Genomic DNA, 19,349 nt, shown 5'->3' with positions numbered 1-19,349 from the left:
CATAAAAGGGTACTCCTGCCCAGTCCACTCTATAGGTGCTACTCAGCAGTGATGCTATGCATGCTGCCGCATCATGCTCTGGGAAGCTCGGGAGGGGGGAGAACAGGGAACACATCATGAGCTATGCCATCCAAACATGTGAGGCAGCTGATGTTACTGCAGGTACAGTAATCACCATCACTCAACATAACAAAACTACTGATATGTAAGTGCAGCCACAGGTAACGGATAATACTGATTATAAGGAGTCCTCAAGATCCTTCATTTGTTAGAGTGTTGTAAGGCGGGGAACACTTCACAAGTATGTGAGACACAATCAGCAAAGAACAGCAGTTATGCTTGGGAAGGGGAGGTGTGACACTGCAGACGATAAGGCCATGGATTGAGGCGAGTAAGATCAATACAAAGCTGACATAAGTGAATTCTTTCCAGGCCACACAACAGTAGTCTCCTTGGTAGTGCACAGTTTATTGGAGGGAGCAGTAGTTCACCATTCCATGCTGCAGCTGTGATGGATAAAGTGTCTCCTCTGTGCTTCCAAATCAGTGCTTTGTATGTCCATTACAAACATTGATTGTGTGGTTACTTCCCTGGCTAAGTGATCACCTAGTTCATTCCCCAAGATTTCAGTATGACTCAGGATCCAGAAGAAAATGACTCAGCACAGGGTACAGCTGAAATCATAAAGAAGGCCATGGACAGTGGACAATACTGGATGGTGAAGGTAGCATAAGTCAAGATACTGCTGAAAGCTCACTGAGTCATTAAATACCAAAAGTCAATTACACCCACCTGAGAGCACCAGAAGTGATAAAATATTCTAATTTATAAATTCTAATATAGCACAAGCTGTTTAATACATATGACAGATCAGAGGCTTACTAACTTGATTCTATCATCAACCATTCCAACACAGAGGAAGATAATCGAAGTTCTCAAGTCATTTAATGCCATTTCTTGAGTCCCTTTGGTTATTATAATCACTTTGAGTGACAATGCAGGCATTATTACCATATAAGAAGGAAGAAAGGAAAATTAGGATTAAATGTCCCATCAATGCAATGGTCATTAAATGAGATGGAGAGCTTGCTCAGGCTGTAGAAGAAAACAGGCTATGTCCTTTTCAAAGGTACACTTCTGGCAACCCTATAAGACCTTTGCCTGTTAACCTATTACTACTACTACTCTGCCTAGGGTGGAGTTATTAGATAGTTAATGAATGCATTATTGGAGCCCCATGCTCTGTTAGTTGTTAATGTTCAAAACCAGTTCTCCCACTTCTTTTTCAATTAGGTAATTAATAGTGTGCTCTGCTCCAGATTGTCCTGCAAGGTAACTGGCTTGTGACAATACAAGACAAGTTGACTGTCAGCCATGTAAGTAAACAAATGATACAGTTTAGACGCACAAAGGTGTACATCTGTGACAAGCTGTATGCCAGACCGGAGTTGAAACCCAAATCCCTGTCTTTCATGTAAAATGCTCTAGCATCTAAAATTCTGAGCACATCCCACAGACTGACTTAAAAGCTGCAATTTGCTACTAGTTCCTCACCGCACCTTCCAAACTAATCAATAGAAATGTTGTTGAGCTGCTCAAGTAACTGAAATGGAAACCACAGAGAAAAAATTACATTCTTGTATTTAATTCCTGGTAAATTTAAAAGACCAACATTTTGGACACATGGTGAAGCAGTTTACTGCCTCCATTTCACTTTTGTTCCAAAAAAGGAAGGAAGGAAGAGCAGAGTTTTAAACTTTACGATGACAGAATGAGTGTAAACTCAGAACAAAGGAACCACCTCTGCATTCATTCTAACTCATTTAGGGAAAACATGAAAAACCTAAACACAAACAGCTAGATAGAAATTTGAACCCCACCCCTCTCAAATACAGGTTCTGTGTCTTAGTCACTTAACTATCTCACTCGGTTTTGAGTAACGACCACACAAAAATACGAGCATATAATTATGGCCCAACAGACTGTTTTGCTTATTCCATCCACAAATAAAACAGACTACGGACCAGCTAGTAATAGTAAGAGGTATCCTCTCACAAGATGATGCACAGTGAGAATATGAAGAAAAATTAGTAAATCTATTGAAACTCTATGAAAAATGGGAAATTTTCTTAAGGGGCTGAATTTTTATCAAATACGGTGCCATTAATGGTTGTGTTCACAGTTTCAGTTTCAAACAGATGAAATGTGAGACTGGCATTACATTTTTCATGGAAATGGACAATGATTAGTATCAGACAGCAATATTATGCTACACATAAAATAAAATAGATTGCGATTGAGATGCAGTCCAAGTTGACAGAAGCTAACAGAAATTCCGCCGCAGATTCAAGACCTTTTATTATTGGGTGAATGAAGTAAACACAGATGTAGGAGCAGTGCAGATTTGGTACATTATGGTCATACAATTGAGGTTTCTTCTGAAGAAGCAGTGGATACAATGCATGATATTGTGGTTGAAGACTATTGCCTTTAAATTTATATTACCGTCAAGACAATTGGCATCTCGTATACAGAGTTACGTAAGATTCTGGTGACAGCAACTGCAGTAATGGAATTTTCATAATTTCATGATAATTTACTGCAAAAAGAGTGCATCATCATTAGCTCCTACACTGGAACAATAATGACTTGTTCACAAAATGAGTGTGCTTTCACCTGCTCACACATTTGCCATTGTGAAGGGCAGGAGTCAGAGTAAAGTTTCAAAACAGATCCACATACATCCTCTGTCACAAGTGACTTCTGTTTTCTAATCCCAAAATTATGCAGCATTAGAAGCAAAATTCTGTTCTGACCGAACAAAAACATCTGAATTATACTGGGTCAAATTCATTTATCTCAATGGAGATCATACAGAAAAATAATATTTTTCTAAAAAAAATTTATTTATTAATAAACATAGCAATCCATTCTTCTACATAACATACTGTATAGCTGTGTTAATAATATCATAATGGTTGTAGTTTGCTCTTGTTTCTTTCTATGTCATCATTTACTACTGATTACATTTTTTGCTACACCTACAATACTACACCTAATTTACCGCACAAAACACCTAGGTTTTGTTCTAGTAGAGTATAATATCCTATCAACACGGAAATCATGAGGTACTGAATGCAAGCTTTGACTGAACAAGGATAGGGAAGGAGATCAGCTGTAGATCTGTTTATGGGACCATTATTAACCTCCAAGTGATTAACATAAATCTATCTGGCCAGGCAAGAATTTGAATTTCACTCCTTGAAAATATGAATCCTGTGTCTTCACCAATGCATCTCCTCACTTGTCATATGGAGTATAAGTACAGACAAAAATGTGCACACACTTTGTTAAATATATTCGTCAAATTCAGTGTCTCCCTATTAATGATGCAAAGCGTCATATACAGGCTGTCTTATCTTCATCAGTCCACATGAAGAATTAACTGTTTTCAGCACCTAACTTGCTGGTATTCAATATGTAAACAACATATTAAAAAAGGGTGAGTAGAAAATAGCTTCCACTTCACTTCTGCAAGAAAAACACAAGAAAAGTCCCATAAATGATAGGTTGTCTGACACAGAGCACAAACTTGAAGTGGGTAAAGATGGTAAAGAAAATCAAAATCAACCCTTCCCTTCTGAAGAAAAAACACGTCGAAGAAAAAACACGTCGAAGAAAAAGCACGTCGAAGAAAAAGCACGTCGAAGAAAAAGAACGTCGAAGAAAAAGAACGTCGAAGAAAAAGAACGTCGAAGAAAAAGAACGTCGAAGAAAAAGAACGTCGAAGAAAAAGAACGTCGAAGAAAAAGAACGTCGAAGAAAAAGAACGTCGAAGAAAAAGAACGTCGAAGAAAAAGAACGTCGAAGAAAAAGAACGTCGAAGAAAAAGAACGTCGAAGAAAAAGAACGTCGAAGAAAAAGAACGTCGAAGAAAAAGAACGTCGAAGAAAAAGAACGTCGAAGAAAAAGAACGTCGAAGAAAAAGAACGTAGAAGAAGAAACACGTCGAAGAAGAAACACGTCGAAGAAGAAACACGTCGAAGAAAAAACACGTCGAAGAAAAAACACGTCGAAGAAAAAACACGTCGAAGAAAAAACACGTCGAAGAAAAAACACGTCGAAGAAAAAACACGTCGAAGAAAAAACACGTCGAAAAAAAAACACGTCAGCACTTGGTTTGACAGATTTATAAGAAACTGTGGAAAGCATGAATCAGAATGATGGCCTGACATGGATGTGTATTAAAAAACAAGATTTACCAAATTATGCCAGCAATCATTTCACAAATGAAACAACTTCATTAATCCTGAAATTTACAAATCAAGAAAACCCAGGAAATTCAAAATCTGCTTGTAGCATGAGGGTAGAGCCAACAAACAAACATGAAGTGTTAAAAAGCCTGAAACCTAAAATGTCAACAGGAGTACATGAGGTGCCAGGTCCTTCATAACAGCGACAGCACCACAGATGACAAGGCCTTTGGCATACATAACCAACTTACCATTTAATGGAGGAGTGTTTCTAGGAAGATTGGCAATCTAAAAAATGAAGCCATTATTTAAAAATGGCAATCTCTCCAAAGTATTTTCTACTGCTAATCATCATATTCTTTATGTACAACTGGAACCATTTGGTATTCAAGAGATAGTAAAAAAGTGACTTGAATCACACCCACTAAACACAACGCAGATTATAAGACTGATGCCAGCTTACGCCATACACAACATCAGTTTAATATCAGGTGCAAAAAAATTTGAAATAGAAGTATTACAAGACAGTACTCTAGGTCCCATACTGTTTCCTGTTTATATAAATGACATTCACACCTCAGACATACAGCAAACGACATACTATTCACAGATGATACTAGTGTGATAAAAGTGCATCAAAGCAATTGCTTCACAAATACTGATCAAGTCCTAAAGTACGTCCTCTTTTGGTTCAATGCAAACAGGTTGACAGACAAAAGCTAGATCTGGTGTTGGGTGACGAAGTCATAAACAGAGTGACTTCTACAAAAACTGCTGGGGATTCATGCCATTGGAAACTTAAATATTAATGGTCATAATAAAACTTGCAGAAAAACCCAATTCAGCATGTTTTGCTCTTAGAATTATTGCAAATGTTTGTATTTCATAGGGTGTCGAGATAGCATATTTTGGTTAGTTTCAGTCTCCTACAACACAGAGATAAATATTTTGGGTTCCAGAGCTTGCTGCCTAAATGGATTATTATTATTATTATTATTTTAATAGAAGGCTATTCAAATAATAACACAATAGTTCTCCACACACACACACACACACACACACACACACACACACACACACACTGCAAATCAATTTTCAAAAAGCTGAAAATACTAATAATACCTTCACTATATCTACACAAACATGTTGTATGTGTCAGAGTCCATCTTGAAGATTTTCAGATAAATGCCAACTTTCATACCTAAAATACCCAAAATGTGCAGCACTCCATGCTCAGTGAACAAAACGAAGAAACACACAAAGGAATGTGAACCATATTGGTACATAACTTAGCAACTGACTGCCAGTCAACAATAGGTAGTTGGAAGATGAGAATCAATTTAAAACAGAATTAAAAAAAAAAAATCAGCCAAACAATGTTTTTACTTGTTAAGTGACTATATAGGCCAATAAGATTTCCTGATAATGCTTATAAAAAAGTAAAATTGAAAATATTGTCTTATGTCCCTAAACCTTTTTGTTGTATGGTCAAAGGAGAACAATCATGCAATGTAAAATCTTTACTGAATTACTGTAGTGTGTGTAAGATCTTGCTGTTTAGGGAGAACAAAAGTAAAGCCCTACAAAAAACCAACTATGCATTATTACAACATATAGAACTGTGTTACTATGCACTGAATGACCTTTTCTTATTTTGTTTGTAATTTGTGTACATATAAATATGTTCCATTTCCTTTAAGTGCTTTCTCTTAAATTTATATGGGAAATACGGAAGCATCCGATCCCACCCATCTGCTTTGACCCATGACGTCACAAATATGGCGGAAACAAAAACAAACAAACACACACACACACACACACACACACACACACACACACACACACACACACACACTTTCCACAAGAAGCCTAATGACACTAACGGGACAAGTGCGGGAAATGGGGTGTTTTGGGTGGGGGGCAAACTAAATACACTCCTGGAAATTGAAATAAGAACACCGTGAATTCATTGTCCCAGGAAGGGGAAACTTTATTGACACATTCCTGGGGTCAGATACATCACATGATCACACTGACAGAACCACAGGCACATAGACACAGGCAACAGAGCATGCACAATGTCGGCACTAGTACAGTGTATATCCACCTTTCACAGCAATGCAGGCTGCTATTCTCCCATGGAGACGATCTTAGAGGTGCTGGATGTAGTCCTGTGGAACGGCTTGCCATGCCATTTCCACCTGGCGCCTCAGTTGGACCAGCGTTCGTGCTGGACGTGCAGACCGCGTGAGACGACGCTTCATCCAGTCCCAAACATGCTCAATGGGGGACAGATCCGGAGATCTTGCTGGCCAGGGTAGTTGACTTACACCTTCTAGAGCACGTTGGGTGGCACGGGATACATGTGGACGTGCATTGTCCTGTTGGAACAGCAAGTTCCCTTGCCGGTCTAGGAATGGTAGAACGATGGGTTCGATGACGGTTTGGATGTACCGTGCACTATTCAGTGTCCCCTCAACGATCACCAGTGGTGTACGGCCAGTGTAGGAGATCGCTCCCCACACCATGATGCCGGGTGTTGGCCCTGTGTGCCTCGGTCGTATGCAGTCCTGATTGTGGCGCTCACCTGCACGGCGCCAAACACGCATACGACCATCATTGGCACCAAGGCAGAAGCGACTCTCATTGCTGAAGACGACACGTCTCCATTCGTCCCTCCATTCACGCCTGTCGCGACACCACTGGAGGCGGGCTGCACGATGTTGGGGCGTGAGCGGAAGACGGCCTAACGGTGTGCGGGACCGTAGCCCAGCTTCATGGAGACGGTTGCGAATGGTCCTCGCCGATACCCCAGGAGCAACAGTGTCCCTAATTTGCTGGGAAGTGGCGGTGCGGTCCCCTATGGCACTGCGTAGGATCCTACGGTCTTGGCGTGCATCCGTGCGTCGCTGCGGTCCGGTCCCAGGTCGACGGGCACGTGCACCTTCCGCCGACCACTGGCGACAACATCGATGTACTGTGGAGACCTCACACCCCACGTGTTGAGCAATTCGGCGGTACGTCCACCCGGCCTCCCGCATGCCCACTATATGCCCTCGCTCAAAGTCCGTCAACTGCACATACGGTTCACGTCCACACTGTCGCGGCATGCTACCAGTGTTAAAGACTGCGATGGAGCTCCGTATGCCACGGCAAACTGGCTGACACTGACGGCGGCGGTGCACAAATGCTGCGCAGCTAGCGCCATTCGACGGCCAACACCGCGGTTCCTGGTGTGTCCGCTGTGCCGTGCGTGTGATCATTGCTTGTACAGCCCTCTCGCAGTGTCCGGAGCAAGTATGGTGGGTTTGACACACCGGTGTCAATGTGTTCTTTTTTCCATTTCCAGGAGTGTATAAACAAATTTAGACGCCTTGCGTAGCTACAACGTGTAAGTGAAGACAGCCATGCATGAATACCCACCCACCTCCCCAGGGGTCGTAACCCCTGCAACCCATAGAAGAGAAAGATGCTTCAGTAGCTGATTAGTGTTTGTCTTTTTTTAAAAAAAATCTCACGGGATAGAACGAACAGATCAGAAAGATAAATATAATAAACTAAAACAGAAATTCGAGGAAACAGATAATTAAAAAAGTAATAAGTGTTTTTAAATTTTAAAAAATCTCACGAGATAGAACGGACAGATCAGAAAAGTAAATAAAATAAGATAAAACAGAACTGGAGACAGCCACACTCAAACCAAACTCCGCGCCGTCATTACGTCACACACGACGACATCCTTACGTCACGGGTCAAAGCCGACGCGTTGGATCGGACGCTTCTGTTGACCCTTTATATGTGCATTTGGACAACATTCATATGATATTCATTATCAATGGGCTGATAAATAAGATAATATAAATAAATTTGAACCAAAAGTGAAACCAGTTGTAATGAAGCAAGCTGGGATATTTTTACTTCTAGTTTTGCCATCTGCCTCCTTAAAATTCATTTTTTTTTACTTTTAACTATTACCATTAACATACATTTCATGCATCATCATTAAAGAGAAAGGTTGGCCCTCAGTTTTAAAGAATATAACACAAGATCGAATACTGTGGTTAGTTTTATGCATGTAGTTGATTTTCTAATTTATTTTGACTATTCCTAATTAATACTGATAAACATTTGGATGAACAACTAATGGTATTATTAAAGGATCTATTTGGCTCTATTCGAAAACTTCTTAGCAGAGCCAACTCTTAATTAATTACAAAGTAAGTCACAGTTTTGTCAAAAGTATTGTTTGCATAATGATATGTTAATTTCATAATTTAAACAAATAATTTCCCCTAACCCTTGCAACACAAGAAATTGTTAAAAGGAACGAATTTTTTGATGTATTCAGTTAATTTAATGAGTTAAGCTTTAATTGTAATTTCTGTAAATTTAACTTCAAACAATGTGTAGTTTCAGTACCTATTATTGTGAGGATATATATGGGCCCAATTTTCCGTCCTGAGACAGTCAGTCCACGGCCGAGTTTCAGACAAGAAACCTGTGTTGATAAGAACGACAACAATTCATCAACTTAATCATGGAATAAGTGTTACACCAACAGGCCCTGTGCTAAAGCAATGACAATGTCTCATCAATTTATTTGAAAGATTGTGAAATGTGTGGTTAGATGTTTACTGCTAGTAGATGTTCAACAGTACACTATTGTAGCAGTATGTGGATGTTTGCCCACAAACTATTAATGAGGCTTATCAAAAGTTAAATAATAGTTCACTGCCCATATAACTGTGTATTACTGGGGGATTGTGAACAGTGAAAGTAAAGAACAGCAAAACACTACAGTGCGCCTGTCGGCTACATTATTTACAGTAGCCAGTGTCGAAATTACAAACCCCATTTTTCAGCCATTCAGCCAGTGTAGTCATCACTGAGGGCTATCAGCAAAGAAACAAAGCAGGCGAATGCCACCCAGTGTCTTCAGCACTACTCCATCTTGCTTGGGAAGAAAAAGAGATTGTCTATGTCCATTGTCAATATTGGTAAATCACTTTTTTTTTAGGGGGGGGGGGGGGGGTGAAGGTATAAGATTGAAGTGAATGGTGAGTGGGGCAGGTGGGGTCTGGACCCAGTCAATAGATATTCATCTTTTAGTAGGTGCACATTAAATCACTTTCAGCAATAGGGTATTTTTGCATATTTCATATAACCGGTGTTCTACAGCTGTATAAATAATATTATTGCAACTGGTAAATGAAGGTTTTAATATCAAATTACGATCAGTCTTCGAAAATGAAATTTTCACTCTGCGGCGGAGTGTGCACTGATATGAAACTTCCTGACAGATTAAAACTGTGCGCTGGGCCGAGACTCGAACTCAGGACCTTAGCCTTCTGCGAGCAAGTGCTCTACCAACTGAGCTGCCCAAGCATGACTCACGCCCCGTCCTCACAGCTTTAATTCCGCCAGTACCTCGTCTCCTACCTTCCAAACTTCGCAGAGGCTCTCCTGCATACCTAAGGTCCTGAATTCGAGTCTCGGCCCGGCACACAGTTTTGATCTGTCAGGAAGTTTCATGATCAATCTTGTTCTTTCTGTCTGCAGCAAAGGAAAATTATCTCCTATACCTACATAATAAAAAGAAGGAAGGAGAAGAAAATTAGTTGTATCCTACCTAAAGGTACACAACTCTGTCTTATAATTTAAGTAATTTGTATCACCATCGGCAACCTAAATCTGCATGGGCTCATGAGAATTTGAAATTCTAGCATTCGATAAGCGTGTCAGTTTTGGTAACCATCAGACCACTTTGCTCAGTATAATTCAACAGTTAAATATAGAATTTGTACATGAGTTAAGAAATATCAGTGCTATTGGAAAATATAATTCTAGAAGTTCCTCATCACAGTCTCTGTTCATTGGCAAAATCAAAGACTGTGGTACCACCAGCCAGCTTTGGTCCATGAAGTTTACTCTGTTCGGCAATCCTGACTTAGGTTTTCGTGAATCATTTCAAGCAAATGCTGGGGCAGTTCCTCAGACAATTATAGAGTTTCTGTGTGTACATATATTTTGAGCTATTTATTTCCACTGAATTACAATGACAAATCCCAAATCATTGTGAGACTATCCCTGGATGAATAAATGCATAAATAAAATAACTGATTCAATACTAGAGTAACATCAGTTTTTTTCCTGGCATACCTCTGCACTGTTGCAATGATTGGTGTATGACAAAAAATGATAAGCCATATCTTGGTTTGATCTCACATCACAATGACATGATAAAAGTCATGTTGGAAGTCCCCTGCAGAAATATCGAACCATGCTGCCTCTATAGCACTCCATAATTGCAAAAGTGTTGCAGGTGCAGAATTTTTTTGCATGAACTGACCTTTTGATTATGTCCCATAAATGTTTATTGGAATTCATGTCAGGAAAGAATGTTCTTCAAACCAATCGTGAACAATTGAGGCCTAGTGACATAGCATATTCTCACCCACAAAAGTTCCATCATTGCTTGAAACATTAAGTCCATGAATGATTGCAAATGGTCACCAAGTAGGTCACTTGTGCCAGAGGACAGACTGTTCTATGTAAACATGACCCACACCATTATGGAGCCTTCACCAACATGCACAGTGCCTTATTGACAACTTCCGTTCATGGCTTTGTGGGGCCTTTGGCACATTCTAACCCCACCATCAGCTCTTACCAATTTAAATTGGGACTCACCAGACCAAACCACAGTGCTCTAGTCGTCTAAAGTCCAACGATAGAATCACGAGCCCAGTAGAGGCACTGCAGGCGATGTCATGCAGCAAGCAAAGGTATTCGCGTAAGTCATCTACTGCCGTAGCCCACCAACACCAAATTTCGCTGCACTATCCTAAAGGATACATTCGTCACATGACCCACATAGATTTCTGTGGTTATTTCACACAATGCTGCTTGCCTGTTAGCACTGACACCTCTCCGCAAACGCCACTGCTTTTGGTCATTAAGTGACCTGGTTGTCGGCTGCTGTGTTGTCTGTAGTGAGAGGTAATTCTTGAAATGTGGTATTCTTGACACTGCGTATTACAGATTATTGAATTCCCTAATGATTTCTGAATTGCAAGGTGCCATGCGTATAGCTCCAATTACTTTCCCGCATTCAATGTCTGTTAATTCCTGTTGTGCAGCCATAATAATGTCGGAAATCTTTTCACATGAATCACCTGTGTACAACTGACAGCTCTGACAATGCACTGCCCTGCTATACCTTGTGTGCATGACATTACCATCATAGGTACATAAGCTTATAGCTATCCCATGACTTTTGTGTAAACTGTATGCTATTCTTTACCAACTTGGGTTGACCACTTTTAAGGTCAGAAGGTGCAAAGCATATGCTACGTTTAATAGAATGATGAAAGTAAATAAACCAAACTTCAGTTAAACTACTGCTTTCTTCTCATAAAGAAAGTGTAGGCTGTAAAAAGCAGAGCAAACACAAAGTCTAGCTCCCTAAAATGCATTGACCTTAAAGATAAGCATCTGACATATGGATAAAATGGAAGTGACATACAATATGATGTTTACAAAGAAAGACAATCACTCCTACAACTGTTAAAGTAACAACAGTGATGGCAATTATGTTCATAGCTATGATATGAACTTGCTTCTTCCAGCCTGGGCAAGACTCATTTCAGTTTGGCAACAAGATAAAAATGATTTGCTCATCATAGGAAAGTATACCATAAATTATAAGCCACTATTTCAGATACCTGTGTACTATCTTCTTTGGGTTTAACAGTGGATGAGAACTCTACTGCTTCAAAATCTCCAAAATCATCATCAGCCAGCATGGAATCTGGGATCACATCATGTAATTGGGTAGCTGAAGCATCAACCCAGTCTGTCCTTCCACTTTCTCCACTTTGTGCTTCCGGGAAGAAAGAAGATTCTTCACGCACTGATGGTCTCTCTGTTGATGCCCCATTACCTCTATTTGGTCTTTCACTGTCACTACTGTTTCCAGATTCAATATAAGCCACTTTATCAAATTTTAGGTCCTCCAGTTCTTCCTCTGGCAATTCAGTTACATTATGGAAAACACCAAACTCATCAGAACTGCTGTCATGGTAGGAAATATCTTCAAACTTCTCAATTTCAGACACTACTAGTCCGGAAAAATTTTCACTTTCACAACTTAATTTTGTAGTGTCTTTCACAGACTCACTAAGGTCCAATTTCAGTGGCAATGGTTTGATGAGTGTGTCACCCTCAACCACTACTGAAAAGTCAGAGGAAGTAAATAAACTATCTTGTGATTCACACTCTTCAGGAGTTGGTCCATCTGCTGATGTCACAAAATCATCGTTATACTTAATACTTTCACTTACAGGTTCTTCAGTCACAGTACTTACAACAGGGAATTCTGTGACTAGACTGCTTTTTGTATCTGAATCAGTTATTTCTGAAAGCAATGTGCCCCCTTCAATGTTCAGAGCTGACTGTCCGGGAATGGAAGACTTTGAATTAGCAACCTCATTAGGAGTACAGTGTGATGTATCTCCTAATGAATTTACATCATCTGCACCATTTCTATCATTTAGTTCTTGCTGACTTTTACTGTATGCTTCTTTAAGGTCTGTTTCATGTCGTGAAACAGAATTAACAATAGATATATCCTGATGACCATTGCAGCTTTGAGTTATGCTAGTATAAGATTCCACTTGTTTATCAATTTGTTTCATATCAGGGGCTTCTGCTTCTTGCATTATTGTAGGAATTCTGGTTTGTGCAGTAACACTTTCTCTGCATGTTACATTACCATCAGTCTGTTGATTTCCAGTAGCATCTGAAAAGTTCAACATGATCTATTAATACAGAAGCAGCAATACTATCAATATTATTAGCTCTGTATACAGTACTTACAAAGCTAGAACATTATGATAGAATAGGTAGCAGCATACTACAGTGGCTTCGATTTTTGAAACCTGACATCAGATCAACAATACTTATATTAAACCATTTTGTCTAAATCTTGTCTGAAGTATGTGTTTATCAGCCATAGAAATATGTACAACTGGTGTGTACAACACAAATTAGTACGTGTGTACTTATGCATTTACACAAAATTAAATGTTGTCCACCAATTTCATGGTGGTTTGTGTGGCATAATGATATATACAGATAGCTGGCCCGTAATTTCATCTGAATAGTGCATAGTGGCATATGTGGGTGATTGTCACGTTTGCTTGGGCAGTGCAGGGTTTATGGTTTTATAAAAATGAAGCATAAGAGCAAAATATAGTGTTCATATGTAGCTTGTACCTCTCAAATGCCACCAAAGGAACTGGGAAACTGAAAAAATCACTTTAGACAGACTGACTAGAATCAGCTTCTTTACCCAAGATAGTATGAAGAATTTTACAGCAATCACTTTTCAACAACCAAAATCAATAGTTTCACTTGTAATATCGTTTATTTTAAATGGAATTTAACCCACACATGGTTTACTAAGACTGACAGTACAACATCAGTTCATTTTTAACATTACCCCTTTCAAAAGCTGAAGTTTGTTAGCTGTCACTCTGTTTATCCCTCCACTTACACTACATTGGTAAACAATAAACGAAATGATCATGTGTGGAGCATAATGTTCCATCATAATTTCTGCTACTTGAGTTACCTGTGGCGTTAAATGACAAATCTCCCATCGAAAAATCACCAAAGTCGTCGTCGTCGTCATCATCATCATCATCATCTTCATCAGGATTGTCATCCAAAGGCGGAGGTGATGATGACACCATTGGTGGTATTATGTTTGACATGGTGATGTACTTACACAAAACTTAAGTTCAGTGCAAAGTATCCATCTGAAATCTAATTGATGGTACCACATAAGTTCATGGAACGTGGAACACGTAAAAGACAATTCGGCATATGCCAAGGTAAGCCCTTCATTTATACACACAAACGAACGTCACATGACATTACACAGAAAACCAGTAAGTTCCGCATGCCAACATAAAACAGAAGTCAAGAAGCTTTAAATATTTTTCTTCAGAACCCTTGTGGCGCTTACCTCAAAGGTATTGGAGTCTAGATTAATACTGACTGCGAACAGAAAATAGAACATGTATCTTAATTATGACATTACACACTTTCTATCGATTCACCACATTACACATATCCTACATTATCTGTCGTAAACACAGCAGACATATGACATTTCTCAATCGCATTCCATTCGATCAAACTTGGGGAGATCGATGTCGATGAAAATCAATGTCGACATAAACTGGAGACTTTTCATGAATCTTTATTGCAATATTACTATCGGGATTAGGAAATATAACGCAGCTGTTGTTCTTGACATATCATATAATCAATTACAGTTCACAAATAGTTCTCTTCATTCTATATGTATTACCAACTGCGCAGACAAGTCATACCGCATGAACCCTTATTTTTAGCGGATATGAAACGTGCGCAACCCTGGAAGTTTGAGTCGCAAGTCTGAGCAAAATTGTTCAAATCTGCTTGCGCAAATCACACATGCGTATACAATGCTTAGCATGTGGAATGGTAATAGTCGTAAATCTGGTGCACGAGACATGTCTTAGTCAGTTGTTTATTCAGTGTACTCTGTAAGTGCTCGCTGAATTCTAAAACGCCTGATACATGTATGTGCTGTAGAGATTGTACTTTCATTGTAATGTTTAGAAGACACAAATTTTTGTGGGCAGTTAACAGCAAGCAATAAAGCCATCGGATTAGAAGGCAGTTATAGCAGACAGATGAAAAGTAACAAAAAAATGTTTGTGGACTATTCAGGCTATCGTTGTGGCCGATCCATAGCCCCCGGCTCCTCCCTAGCTGCTCGGCGACAGAGGATCGTGGGGATTAACGGCTGCGCCCAGGAAGTAGCTGTGGCCAGCCAGACAGCCGGACCCAGCAACAACACAATGCAGACGTTCAGCGAGATGCACGAAATCAGGATAAAGAAATTTTTCAACAAAATAGCTCCCATACTCAAAGAGACTGACGACGAGAGAAAAGATATCAACATGTAATGGCAAAAACCGACAAAAACTGAAGGAAAAGGCGTCAGGAAGGGCCAAGAAAACCCGTAACGGATGGATACATCTGCTGCAGAAGCGTCAGACACACCAGCCTCAAAAACGAAAACGCCCACCAGCAAACCTGAGGACGTGGACGTCGTCCTATCGCCGGACTGGCTGCAGCACACATCTGCCCCACCCCCGCAAAGTGCGTGACGCCCACCACTGTGAATGCAAGGTAAAACAATGCACAAATCCTCTCATGCAATGTGAACAGAATGGGTTCCTCAGTGAAATTAGACTCGCTTTCAGATCTCTTGCAGCATAGAACTGAAGACATAGTTCTTCTACAAGAGGTGGTAATGACGCAATAGAAGAGGTACAATGATACCGAGTTTTCAGCAACACTGCACAGTGATTAGCACACTGGACTCGAATTCGGGAGGACGACGGTTCAGTCCCATCCTGATTTAGGTTTTCCGTGATTTCCCTAAATTGCTCCAGGCAAATGCCGGGATGGATCCTCTGAAAGGGCACAGCCGACTTCCATCCCCGTTCTTCCCTGATCCGATGAGACCGATGACTACACTGTTTGGTCTCTTCCCCCAAACAACCCAACCCAACCCAGCAACACTGACTCTGAAACCCGATGAGGATGGCTATTATGGTCAGAGAAGAAATAGAAACAGGAGAACCGAAACTAATGGTAGATGGAAGCAACATAGCAGTAGTAATAGCAGGAACGCTATTCATAAACATATATGCACCGTCGGGGACAAGAACAAGAGTGCGAGAAATCAGTTCTTCAACGAACACATTTGCGAACTCCACCCACACAATAATACCAATCTTGTGCTAGGGGGAGATTTTAATTGCGTTGCCGCGCCAGAAGACCAGATCCCAGTACTGAATCTATTTGCAGAGCTGCATGATCTGATAAGGCGTCTAAAACTCGATAACTCATGGCGTTTGCACAACAAAGAAAACACGGAGTTCACCTTCCACTACAACAGGGGGGAAAGCAGACTAGACAGGGTGTACATAAGCAAAAAATTAGCCGCCCCTGTATCACACATAGAAGTCTCCCCAGTGATCTTATCTGATCACTGTGCATACGAGAGCAAAATTCACCTACCAAGAAGAAGGATCCCTGGTCAGAAAGCGAGACGGAAAATAAAAGGAGACGTTAGGAAAATGTTCAGAAAGGCGACACTCATACAATTCCACTATAGAGTGGTGGGCAGAACTTGCCAAGGCAGCAATCAGAAGATCACTGATCAGATACAGTGCGGGAAAAGCTATCTGGAAGAACAGCATGGCAGACTTCTACGCACTCTGTCTAAAAGACGCACTGAACGTCCCTACAGACGACCCACACTACCTGACATGCGTGAGTGGGTTGGAAGCACGTCTCCAAAACATCAAATGACACCGAATGAAAGGCTTTATCGCTCGTAGCCAAGCAAACGGTATCATCAAGGATGAACCTGTCACACTTAGTCAGGGAAAGGCAAAGGTCCAACAGCAAGGTCATCACTGAACTCCGTGACAGTATGGAAACAAACTGCCGACTAAGCGAGAAATCCTACACCACGTAGAATATCACTTCAGAGAACTCTTCAGAAGCGGAGAGATGGACGACGCCGAAACGACAGACATCCTACTAGAAACACGTCGGAACATGAGCAATGAAGACAACAACCTGACCGAAAAAGTTACTGAGGACGTGGTGAGAGCCATCCTCAAAAACAGGACACCGACGGGATCCCCAAGGAATTCTACAGCCACCTCTGGGACCTAGTAAGCGGATTCCTAACCGAAATGGCAAACGAAGTTTTATGTGGGGCAGCAGTACCAGCCTCCCTCGTGGAAGGGACAGTATTCTCTCAAAGAAATAGAAATCGAAACAGATCGAGGAGTTCAGAACCATACTGCTGATGAATGCAGATTACAAGATTGCCGCAAAATGCCTTGCAGACAACATCAATGTTGGAATTGTGTGAACTATGTATTTCGTGTGAGACGGTGGCGAAACCTCTCTAGTGCTATTGTACGCTCTGAGTTTTATGTGTCTAATATGATGTTCCTTGGTTGTTGTCTTTGATGGAAGTGCAAATATAGTTACTGGCACTAAATTTCTTCTCCTCACTATTGCTTATTCAACTGTGTCGACTCTAATAGGTTATTGGCCCAGCCATGTATTTGGAATAAGTATAGCCATGATATAGTAATGAGAAAGTATTAGAAAAGTCCCAAGTAGTGCACTTGCGTGAAGTGCGAGTTACCCTTACAAGACGAACGCAACTCTTTTAGTATTATTCTTTACACTAAAAAAGATCAAAGTTACTGTTAAAATGAGCGCAACACAAATTCTGCAATTGAAAGACTTACAAGTCGCGAAAACTATGCAATGTGGAAATTGGCAATAGAAGCGTACAAGGGGCGTTTGAAAAGTCCGTGCAAAAATAAAAAGTACTTACGTGTTTGCTACAAACCTTTTTTATTTTTCGACATAGTCTCCTTTTAGACTTATACACTTCGTCCAACGCTGTTCTACTTTGTTGATCCCTTCCGAATAACAGGAATTGTCCAAGTCTGCAAAATAACTATTAGTTACTGCAATCACCTCCTCATTTGAATAAAATCGTTGTCCCGCCAGCCATTTCTTCAAATTGGGGAACATATAGTAGTCCGAGGGAGCCAAGTCTGGAGAATAGAGGGGGTGTGAAACGAGTTGGAATCCTGTTTCCATTAATTTTGCGACCACAACTGCTGAGGTGTGTGCTGGTGCATTGTCATGATGGAAAAGGACTTTTTGCAGTCCAATCGCTGGCGTTTTTCTTGCAGCTAGGTTTTCAAACGGTCCAATAACGATGAATAATATGCACCTACAATAGTTTTACCCTTTTCCAGATAGTCTATGAGGATTACCCCTTGCGAATCCTAAAAGGCAGTCGCCATAACTTTTCCTGCCGAAGGAATGGTCTTCGCCGTTTTTGGTGCAGATTCTCCCTTGGTAACCCATTGTTTAGAACGTTCTTTGGTCTCTGGAGTATAGTAATATATCCATGTTTCATCCACGGTGACGAAACGACGCTTAAAGTCCTACAGATTTTTCCTGAACAGCTGGAAACCATCCTTGCAACACTTCACACGATTCTGGTTTTGGTCAAGCGTGAGCAATCGTGGAACCAATCTTGCGAATAGCTTTCTCACGTCCAGATGTTTATGCAAAATATTATGCAACCGTTTATTCGAGATGTCCACAGGCAATCTCAAGCACGTTAACTCTTCTGTCATCCATCATCATATCATGGATTTTATGAATGATTTCCGGAGTCGTAAACTCCACAGGGCGTCCAGAACGTTCAGCAACACTTGTGCCCATATGGCCACTCCGAAAATTTTGAAACCACTTTTAAACTGTTCTAATTGAAGGTGCAAGGTCACCATAATGTCTGTCAAGCTTCTCTTTAGTCTCCTGAGACATTTTGTCTTTTATAAAGTCATGTTTAATCACCACACGAAATTCTTTTTCATCCATTTTTTGACAATCACTCGACTTCCTTGATTCACAAGAATGCCAAACACAAACAAATTGACCAATATGGCTGAAACTTGGTGTGCATTCTTTCCAGAGATGCTACTAACCGAACATGACCTCGATACGAGCCGCCGTTGCCATCTCTCGAACGTTGCACAGACTTTTCAAACACCCCTCGTATTTACATTGGACGACCTATCATCGGATGTGATGGATGGGACAATGAAATCCACAGATCATAATTATGCAAGTAAGGATATCAAGGCAAAATCAAAGTTGATACTACTGGTTGATTCAGTGGATTTGTTCACACTGAAAAAGCTGCAACAGCGAAAGAAGTCTGGGACAAATTACAAAGTGCATTTGAGGATGGAGGTCTTACAAGGAAAGTAGGATTATTACGTGAGCTAATTACCACTCGGCTGGACAAATGCAAGAGTGAAGACGAATACATCAACAAAATAATAGTTCGTCGAACCGACTGAGAAACATAGGGTTTGAGATCGCTGGCAAATGGATAGGGACACACTGTTGCCAGGACTG

The 19,349-nt window shown here is 40.5% G+C and overlaps 1 protein-coding gene across 5 annotated transcripts in view; it reads right to left on the bottom strand.

Moving 5' to 3' along the window:
* Positions 1–14,531, bottom strand: part of LOC124795163 (aftiphilin) — a 65,476-nt gene extending 50,945 nt beyond the window's left edge. For 2 of the 5 annotated variants that reach the window (XM_047259056.1, XM_047259081.1), the window contains exons 1-3: positions 14,284–14,530; positions 13,888–14,081; positions 11,978–13,053 (exon numbers count right to left, since the gene is read on the bottom strand). In XM_047259056.1, coding sequence (XP_047115012.1) covers positions 11,978–13,053; positions 13,888–14,029 — 1,218 coding nt within the window. In that variant the 5' untranslated portion in view covers positions 14,030–14,081; positions 14,284–14,530. Of the gene's footprint in view, positions 1–11,977; positions 13,054–13,887; positions 14,082–14,283 lie in introns of all 5 variants that reach the window. The other 3 variants (XM_047259064.1, XM_047259073.1, XM_047259089.1) reach the window with 3 other exon arrangements.
* Between the last annotated feature and the right edge of the window lie 4,818 nt (positions 14,532–19,349).

Source organism: Schistocerca piceifrons, chromosome 1 (assembly GCF_021461385.2).
Source record: "Schistocerca piceifrons isolate TAMUIC-IGC-003096 chromosome 1, iqSchPice1.1, whole genome shotgun sequence".
NCBI lineage: Eukaryota > Metazoa > Arthropoda > Insecta > Orthoptera > Acrididae > Schistocerca > Schistocerca piceifrons.
Note: the sequence above shows the minus strand (reverse complement) of the source record. Positions and strands in the feature narration are given on the sequence as shown.